Consider the following 10,741-nt stretch of genomic DNA (forward strand, 5'->3'; position numbering starts at 1 on the left):
ATGAAAGAAGCAATAATAAAATACAACAACTGATTCTAGTGGTATGGTTGCACAGTATTGTGAGTGTACTAAAAGTCACAGAATTGTACATTTAAAATTCTACCTTTAAAATGCTCTAAAAAGCAAACTTTATATTATATGAGTTTTACAACATTAAAAACAATGTCATATACCTCTCTTACTGGGTGTGTGCTAAGTCGCTTCAGTTGTGTCCAACTCTCTGTGGCCCCATGGACTGTAGCCCACCAGGCTCCTCTGTCTATGGGATTCTCCAGGCAAGAATATTGGAGTGAGTTGCCATCCTGTCCTCCAGGGATCTTCCCAACCCAGGGATCAATCAAATCCATATGTCTTACATCTCCTGCATTGGCAGACAGGTTCTTTACCACTAGCGCCATCTGGGAAGCCCACCTCTCTTACTGAGATTAAGCTATTTTTTTCTTGGTTAAACCGTCCCCTAATTGTAGCAAGTTTTTAATTAGTACTGAGATTTGTGAAAGATTGATTCTGACAATTACTTTTCCAGGTTATCCATTGTTTTATTAGAGACAAACTTTTATATTCCTATTTTGCTATTTTTATTGATGTCATTCACCATCTACTGGCTTTTATGTGAACATAAATATTCATTGTTCTAGGATAAGTATCCAGAGATGTAACTGCTAAGCTGAAATAGGTACAGGTTGTGATTTAAACAAATTTCTAAAATATGTTCCAGAGTGGCTGTATCATTTTACATTTCCACCAGCAAAGTATTAATGTTTCAGTTTTTCCATATCCTTGCCTGAATTTCATCTAAAGTTATACTTTATCCATTCTCATATTTGTGTGTTGATATTCTGTTTTAATTTGTGCTTAATAATGCCAAACATTTTTCATGTGCATATTTACCATTTATATATTTTATCACTGAAAGTTCTGTTTGTATTTTTTGTCCAGTTTCTAATTTTTTTTTTTTTGCATTTGAGGATTAAACACTGCACCTTAGAACTTTCGGTTACTGTTTTCTGCATGAACTAATCAAGATAAGATGCTTATCTTCTTCATATCTTCTGCAGGCATTTTGACCTTTCTAACCCCTTGTTCTTCAGTTACTGAAAAAGTGAAAGTTGCTCTGTCGTGCCCAGTGAGTAGCCTTTCCCTTCTCCAGGGGAATCTTCCCAACCCAGGGATCGAACCCAGGTCTCTTGCATTGCAGGCAGACTCTTTTACCAGCTGAGCCACAAGGGAAGCCTTCAGTTACTGAAAAGATCTGTTAAAAGATCCAACTTTAATTTTACTGTGAACTTGCTTATTTTGCTTGGTTCTGTTAAAATTCTGTGTGTACGCCAGTCAGGATGGCTGTTATCCAAAAGTCTACAAGCAATAAATGCTGGAGGGCGTGTGGAGAAAAGGGAACCCTCTTACACTGTTGGTGGGAATGCAAACTAGTACAGCCACTGTGGAGAACAGTGTGGAGATTCCTTAAAAAACTGGAAATAAAACTGCCATATGACCCAGCAATCCCACTCCTGGGCATACACACCGAGGAAACCAGATCTGAAAGAGACATCTGCACCCCAATGTTTATCGCAGCACTGTTTATAATTGCCAGGACATGGAAGCAACCTAGATGCCCATCAGCAGACGAATGGATAAAGAAGCTGTGGTACATATACACAATAGAATGTTACTCAGCCATTAAAAAGAATTCATTTGAATCAGTTCTAATGAGGTGGATGAAACTGGAGCCCACTATACAGAGTGAAGTAAGCCAGGAAGATAAAGACTAATACAGTATACTAATGCATATATATGGAATTTAGAAAGATGGTAACAATAACCCTATATGCAAAACAGAAAAAGAGACATAGATGTACAGAACAGACTTTTGGACTCTGTGGGAGAAGGCGAGGGTGGGATGTTTTGAGAGAACAGCATCAAAACATGTATATTATCAAGGGTGAAACAGATCACCGGCCCAGGTTGGATGCATGAGACAAGTGCTAGGGGCTGGTGCATTGGGAAGACCCAGAGGGATGGGGTGGGGAGGGAGGTGGGAGGAGAGATCGGTATGGGGATTACGTGTAAATCCATGGCTGATTCATGTCAATGTATGGCAAAAACCACTACAATATTGTAAAGTAATTGGCCTCCAACTAATAAAAATAAGTGGGAAAAAAAAAGGAAAAAAAAATTCTGTGTGTATGTATATATGCATATGTGTCCATAATGATATTAAGCACATGCAAATTTAGTCATTTTATATTTTTGTGTTGAAATACTACTGTAATCATTATGAAATGCTGCAGTTTATCACTCCTAATATTTATTATGTTAAAATCTACTTTGTTATAGACAGAGCACAAGTTCGTTTTGTATTTATATACACATTATGTCTCTTAAAATCATATATTTTTATTGATGTTACTTTCTAAACTTTTATTTCATATTCTTTCAGTTTGATTGCTTAGTCAACTTACATTATGTAGTTTTTGACCTTTTTTCAAGTTTATTATGTTTCTATCATCTTAGTTTAGTTTCCTCTGTTCTCTTTTTCCTTTGTTCCTCTTGCTGTTTTAGACCAGTAAAATAGGTGTTATTATTGTTATTGTATTTTCCTCCAGTGGTAGTTTTTGTTATGCATTCCTTTACTTTTCTGTAGAGGTTAACATAGGTATCACATTGCACTTTACCTCTCAATGTCTAATGTGTTCAAAGTAGCACATTTACCACTGTAATAATATAAGAACCTTACTAGACTTTGACTCCATTAACTCTTTTCCTGCTCTTGCTGTTTATTGCTATATATTTTACCTCTATGTATGTTTAGACCTTACGTATTATTTTTCCCATTTAAAAGAGTAAATATTTGTCATTAATATCCTCAGCTTTTTCTTTCTAGTGGTTTAGTTTCTGTAGTTCTTTCTTCCATTAATAATCATTACTCTATATTCTGAGTAACATAATTTATGTAAATAAGTATTTATTTTTTATGGATATTTTCATTGGATTAGAATTCTAAGATGGAAATTGTTTTTCAGCACTTCAAAAATATAATTTCATGTCTTCTGGATTCGATGGTGTCTTTTGCAAAGTTGACTGCATGTATAAAGGCTACTATATTAAAGGTAGTGTGCAGAGATTATTATTCTGCAAGCTCACTTCTTTGTGTATATTCTAAATAAAATATTCCTTGTTTCATAAGAACATCCCCATGTGTGTGTATGTATGTATGTGAGAGATGTTTATCATAAAATTACTCCTGGTGACAGAGAGATTGGAAACTGTTAAATATCAATAATCAGATACTAATTTTTAAAAATAGTGTCAGTTGCATGTTATGAAACTCTATAAAGTAATTAGAAGCAAAAGTGAAATACAAATTACATAAACATTTAAAATGATTGAGTTAAAAGTAAGCAGTATAATAAAAGCAATATAATAATACTTAACACAATATGATGAATACAAGTTTCTAAAATAAGCATTCAGTAAATGACTTTGTATTCATGTATCTGAGGACATATGTCAAACACAGTATAGAGGATGCCAATGATTGACAGGCCTAAGGATTAGGAGTGAAATTGGAGCATAAAAGTAAAAACAAAAAGCAAAACAAGAAATAGGCTCAGAAATGATGCAGTTTGTGTACCATTAAGAAAAAGATATCATGAAGCTTACTTCACCTTGAACTTGTAACTGAGCTTCAATAAATTTATTAATGAGTTAATTAGTTTGGGTGTCACTAGCATACATTGATGCTTATGGCCATTTATATTTGAAGACCCAGGGAAAGAGTGAAAAAGAAACCTAAGTCCAGGGATGTCCTAGTATAAAGAAATCCAGAAAAAAATAAAGGGCCAAAGGATGATCAGAAGTGTTCCATGAGAGTGAAGAGTAAGTTTGAATGTGTGGTATGCTCCAGAAGTCAAGCAAAGAAAATGTTTCTAGACAAAGGGAAAAATCAGTTATATTTAGGATTGTTGAGAAGTAGAGTATAAGTACCATAGAGGTGAAAGTACTAGATTTAATGACACGAGAGTAATATGTGAAATTGACAAATGCTATTTCAGTGGAATGTTCAGATGTAAGGTATTCTGGAGAAAGCCAGAGGTGGCTAAGAATTATTTGGGGATGAGAAGGTAGAGCGAACAAACATTGGCAATCTTTCATTAAATTTTGCTTTCAAGATAAACAAAGATAAACTATTAACATAGGGGGATTTTGTGATGAAAGCTTGCTTTGTGCCTTTAGGATGAAAAACACAAAAAGATATATCAAAAAATAGAAATTAGTGTAAACTGACAACATTGGGGAAAGCATTGTGAAATCTTGAAACTGGGCAGGAAGAATTAATGCTAAAATCTTTGCTATGATACCTGTGACAAGTCTGTAAAAGTAAAATTATTCACTGTCTCTCAACTTCATATTAATTTAAAAAGATCCAGAATATTATAAAGAAAATGTTTAAGTCAATCTATTAGTCTCATTTTCAGCTCAATGGAAAAAAAGCAACCACTGCTCTCCATAACCCTCTACTCATAGAAATACACTTATTATAATATTTTATAAATTTCATTATTGTACTTCTCCCTCCAAAATGTGCATTCTTTGAAAGCCCTCTTAAAGAAAGGAGACAACTCATTAGGTGGGAATGAAGCAAATATAAGTAAGACTCATGCAAGGAGACCTGGTCAGATAGCAGGTCACTATGTTTCTCATAAGACAAGCAGCGGCTTACAATTCATTATATTATTGACCTCATGGTAAACTCTCTACTGCATCTTTAAGATATCATTGAGGAAACAGAGAACTTTGGTGAAAAATAAGAATGTACAGTACATTTTGTTCAGAGTTAAATCACAGTTATTAAATTTAAATTTCTTTCACAAGTGAAAACAGCAATTTCAGTCATCTGGTCCCAGACCATTGGTTTCTATAGATTTATGTTTCAAGATCACTGTTCCTGTTTCCCATTCACATTTTTCTTTCCTGGAACCTGATGTTATTGAGATTTGAATTATAGGGAGGACTCATGTGGAGGGTAAGGTCACATGAAATTTACTTGGTATTCTGCAAAAAATATCATGGAGATGAACATTCAAATTTAGGATTGTTTAATAACCAAATATTTTGTTTTAAAAAATTAACAAACAGAAATTTCAATTAAATAGAGTTGCAAGTTCAGAAAGGGAAGCTTTCACACCTTAAGGTGAGACTAGAGCCCAACAGGAAGAAAGACCTTTATTCTTTCAGGCAAGGATTCAGCCAGTAAAAAACCATGAAGCCTTGGTTCACTATGGCCCTCCCAACTTTCTTTCTCCTGCTGCAAAAAAGTTCTTTCCTTGATATGCCAGATACACATACGTCTCAGCGGGGTTTCAGAGCCCAGATTGCAGTTCCCTGGTGATTGCAAATAGACCTATCTGCACTGGAAAAAATATCTGTCGGTCTATTTGCTTCAGGTCAATAGTATTGACATTTCAAAAAATCTCTAGTCTTATTGTACTGTTTTGAAATATTTTTTATTATTTTTCCTGTGGACCTCATTGAGGTTTTCTTTTTGATCTAGTATCATTTTTTTTCAGAACATGAAGGAAAATATTGTAGACTTAGAAGAAAGGATAATGCAGTATCAAGGAAGTCAATAGCAGACAAGATGGTGGAGAAGTACATTGGTCAATAATACACCTTGTTGAAAATTATTCCAATTAGACAAGATATTGCTAACTTTGATGACCCACACTTCACTGGAAACTTCCACCTGCAGTTGAAGCCAGATTATACTGGGGGGAAGAGATAGGAAGCAAGAAAGCAGAAATGATTAGTTCCAAAAATATTTATCAAACACTTGCATAAAAAAGAAAAGTCACAAAGTCTCTGCTACTGGATATAAAAGTCAGTAAGTTCAAACACATTGTGAACACAAGAAATAGAGAAAGTGAGTGATGGTCTGAGCTCCCAAGAGCATATTTTGAGAACTTTGCTTGATCAGAAAAATAAATTAGTAATAAACAAATACAATAATATGAGAAAATAATGACTGTACATGTCAAAAGATTGGAATTTGAGATAGTATGCTTCTATAGTGATAGTGAGATAGTGTTAGTCATTTAGTCGTCTCCAATTCTTTGTGACCCCATGGACAGTAGCCTGCCAGGATCCTCTGTCCATGGAATTCTTCAGGTAAGAATACTGGAGTGGGTTGCCATGCCCTGCTCCAGGGGATTTTCCCTACTCAGAGATCAAACCCAGGTCTCCTGCATGGCAGGCAGATTCTTTACCATCTGAGCCACCAGGGACGTCCAGTTTACTTCTAATACTTCCATTTGTCTTTATGGAATAGAAATCAATATGGAATATGGAATATGGAAGCCATGAGGGGCAGGAGGTATATAACAGATTTAGTATGATAAAAAAATTTATTGCTATAAACCATATAATAAATAAAGCATAGTTATGTAATGAGATACCAGGTAAAATCTAAAATTGTGAGCAAATGGTGCTTGAAATCTGCCCATCCTTATACTTTCTTCAGAAGTGCTCCATACTGGGAGTACAGCAACACACGACACAGAGCACAGAATTGTTCAGAGTTGGTGTTGTAGGGCTTGTGTGCTAGTTTGAAGGTCATTTTGAAGGATAAAATAGAAATTTAGTTGAGGAAATATGGTGTTAAGAATTGTATATGATTCTTAAAAATCTGTTGAGAACATTTCCATTTGAAGACTATAATTCAAAAAAAAATTAAAATCAGTGCCACTCCATGCAATGGCAATTTTCCTATAGAACAGTGTAATGATTACCTTTCCTTTGAAAAATAGTGTTTGGCATATTTTATTGACTTCTAATATTTGCAAACTGTTTATTCCCATCTATATGAAGTATCAGAATTATTCATATTCATGAGAATGGAAGCTTTAAAAGCTTATCTTAGTTTTTTGCCCTTGAGACTGGTGTGGGAAAATCTGGTAACTACACCAGGAAATTTTGTGTCTCTTCCACCTAACAGTGTGAGATGGTGAACTGAGAGGATGACAAGCAGACAATGAGTACCATCAATAAATTCACAATTGAAAATTAATTTGTCAGTTAAATGTGTCAGGCCGATTGTCTGAAGCTATTCTTTTTGAAAAGCAGAAGACTTAGGTTGTACAGTAACAGTTTCAAAGCCCAGTTTCAAAGATGCAATTAAGAACCTTTCCACTACACTCTGTTAGCTAAGACTGAAAGATTAAGATCAACTTGGGACTATTTTCCTTCTACATAAATGTATGAATGAATGGCTAAGACTTCCTACCCCGACTAGTTTGAGCAAGTGACTATCCTGACTCCTAGGTTCAGAGTTACAAGTCAATGATCTCTGGAAGGACCTTTTAATTACATGAATGTGTAATAATATCTAGAAACCTTTGTCCCAGAATGATTTCCAGGTCACTTGGACTTAGGTTAGATCCCTAGAGACTGGAGTCAGAAATTTATCTGTGAGATGAATATTCCAAGTTGAGAAACAGCTCTTCCTTACCTATGCTGTGCCCTCATCCATGAAGGTCTTACTGTTTTAGGAGTCTAGGTTTCAAGCCCTTGATCTGCCACTTGCTAAAATTGAGAGTATTGGCTAGTCCTTTTTCTCTTCCTGCCTTGAAGTTCTAATGGAGAAATATAGCATTAATGCAAAAGCACATAAGTCCCTTGTAGTTCTAATTTCTTTAACAGTGAATGGTCCTATTATTTGATCTTTCTGATGGTAATGAAAGTGAAAGTGAAGTCTCTCAGTCATGTTTGACTCTTTGCGACCCCATGGACTGCAGCCTACCAGGCTCCTCCATCTATGGGATGTCCAGGCAAGAATACTGGAGTGGGTTGCCCTTTCCTTCTCCAGGAAATCTTCCCAACCCAGGGACAGAACCCAGGTCTCCCGCATTGTAGGCAGATGCTTTACCGTCTGAGCCACCAGGGAAGTCTGGTAATATACCTGTCTAAAATGTGAGGCTAGAAACCCATGCCTGCAGAACTGGGAGAGGGCCAGGTAGCGAGGAAAGTTCTGATGATTATGTCCAAGTTCCTCTAACCAAGTTTGGAAGAATCTCCTCATGTTATACTTCCTTGGATGAAAATTAACAATGATGAACCAACTTGACCTTCACTGTGATTTCTTATGCTTTAGAATGGTCTAGAAAATACTGTAACCCAACATAACCTTGTTTAAAACTCTGTCCAAGTATCAAACACTAAGGACAGTTTAATCTTGAAAATATTACTACTGTATGGACTAAGTCCCTTCTATACTCCTAGGTCACTCCAATGCCTTAAGTCCATTTCCCTGTCCCTTTTGAAACACCCTGACAACCCTTTCCCGAATTTCTTTGGTCTTAACTCCATATACCATAGGATTAAGAGCAGGTGGAAAGAGCAGATACACATTGGCCAAAAGAATGTGAATGTGGATTGGAACATGGTGGCCAAAGCGATGGGTAAAAAAAGAGAAGAGGGCAGGTGTATAAGAGATTAGGATGACACAGACATGAGAACCACAGGTCCCTAGGGCCTTGGACCGAGCTTCCTGAAATGAGAGGCAAAGGACAGCTCGTGCAATGAGGAAATAAGAAAGACCAATACAAAACAAGTCCACCCCAATGACCAGAAGTGCTGCCGTCAGCCCATAAACACGATTAGGCCTGGTGTCTCCACAGGCTAGCTTCACTACAGCCATGTGCTCGCAGTAGGTGTGCGGAATCACATGGCTTTGGCAGAAACTCAAGCGCTGAATGAGGAAGGGGCATGGGAGCATGAGAATGGAACCTCGCACCAAAGCTACCACCCCAATGCGGGCAATGATGGTGTCAGTGAGGATAGTGGTATAGCGGAGTGGGTGGCATATGGCCACGTAACGATCAAAGGCCATGGCCAGCAACACAGTGGATTCCATCATGCAGAAAGCATGAATGAAGAACATCTGCGCCAGGCATGCAGAGGCAGATATGTGTCCGGCTCCACACCAGAGGATGGCCAGGAGCTTGGGAACTGTGGAGAAAGAGGCAGCCAAGTCAATGGTTGAAAGCATACACAGGAACAAGTACATAGGCTTGTGCAGGGCCGGCTCAGTGGCAATGATGACCAGGATGGTTATGTTACCCACAACTGTGGCTGTGCCCAGGAGGCACACAGGGAGTGAAAACCACAGGTGGAACTGTTCCAGACCCGGGATGCCCATGAGTACGAAAACAGAAGAGTCCAGGGAAGTATGGTTAGGAGACTCCATGGTCTGGCCAAGACGACTGGGCATCTTCTCGGGTCAGAAACCCTCACACAGCATGACATCACCTAAGGAAACAACACAGAACAGGGATATGAATGAGCTGGACTCACATTTCTCTTTCTTACTCCACATTTCTATTTAACAGAAGACAAGAGAGGTAAACTCTCCTATTCCTTAGTAGACCAGATGCTACATGTGCGTGGTCACAGGATAAGAAAAATCAGGGAAGAAACTGTTTTATTTTGGACTTCACAGAATATCCTTCCTTACAATGTGGATGAATTTAAGAGATACCAGATAGTGCAAATGTGTAGGACAAGATCCACTGTTGTTGTTCATTCTCATAAACATAGGGATTAAGAGGAGAGGATGTTGGTGACAAGCACAATTCTATCAACAAGGTAAGACCAATAAACTACATGACCTCCACAGAAGGTGGATGAATATGGCTTATTCCATTAGGTTTTTTTTTTTTTTTTTCCATTAGGTTTTTATGTAGAGTATTTTTGGACACACTGTCCCATGAACTTATATCTGAGGGGTCAGAGACAGCAAAGATCTAATGTTCTGATCTATTTAACTTAGGATCTTTTCATTCCTAAATTAAAACTCACTGAGGTAAAAGTTTTTACTGTTCCAAAAATGTGAACATTATCTATGTGCTTTGAACTCTCTAGCTCTCCACCAAATATTCAAGTGACAGTATATTCTAGATTTTTTTTTTTTTTTTTGCCTTCTCTTATTTTTTAGAAGAGACAGGGCTATTTTAGAGATACAAAATCAGAATTTTTAAAGCTGGAAGGTGTGCTCAGTCACACACACAAAAAAGAGCTTGGGGCCCATATAACTGGGAACAAATCTCTTACTGACATTATTGCGTTGGACAAGCCAATTTTCCTCTAAGACCAGATTTCCATTTCTGGTCTGGAATATGGTAATAATACTTTGTAAGGATGTTGAAATGTAAACACCACTTTGTGCAGTGTGTGACTCATAGAAGGTGTTCAGTCACTTGTCATTTGCTATTACCATTGCTTTCATATTAATAGGTCAGTGATCTCATATCCTAACACAATTTCCTTAACCTATTATTTATTAGAATCTAATCTTATCTTGAATATTTATACAATAAGAATTAGAGGGTAAACCTACTGACAAAATACATATTGTTTACAACTGTTTTCCATATGACCTCTACAGTTAAATGATGATCATTCAGAGATTAGAAAACAGCTTCCCAGTCTGATCTCAGCTACACTATATGTCCTCAGCTCTTACTTTCATGACACAGATTTGCTCACTGAGATAGTGTGAAGTGTTCAACATGGATAACGGGGCAGGAGTCAGATTGTGAAAGCAGAAAACCTCTGCTCACGGCACCTCCGCAACCACTTAGTTTATGCACCAGACATCCCTATGGCTTTCAGGCTTTCACAAATTCACTCACCCTTAGCCTGGATGCTTAATTTGAGGACAGTTCTCTGAGTTTCCTTCCTACTT

General features: G+C 37.1%; 1 protein-coding gene across 1 annotated transcript; it reads right to left on the reverse strand.

Moving 5' to 3' along the window:
- Positions 1-8,278: 8,278 nt before the first annotated feature.
- On the reverse strand, positions 8,279-9,268 carry LOC122697077 (putative olfactory receptor 52P1). The gene has a single exon (XM_043907507.1). The coding sequence runs from the start codon at positions 9,266-9,268 to the stop codon at positions 8,279-8,281; it is 990 nt and encodes a 329-aa protein (XP_043763442.1).
- Between the last annotated feature and the right edge of the window lie 1,473 nt (positions 9,269-10,741).

Source organism: Cervus elaphus, chromosome 1 (genome assembly GCF_910594005.1).
Source record: "Cervus elaphus chromosome 1, mCerEla1.1, whole genome shotgun sequence".
NCBI classification, from domain to species: Eukaryota; Metazoa; Chordata; class Mammalia; order Artiodactyla; family Cervidae; genus Cervus; species Cervus elaphus.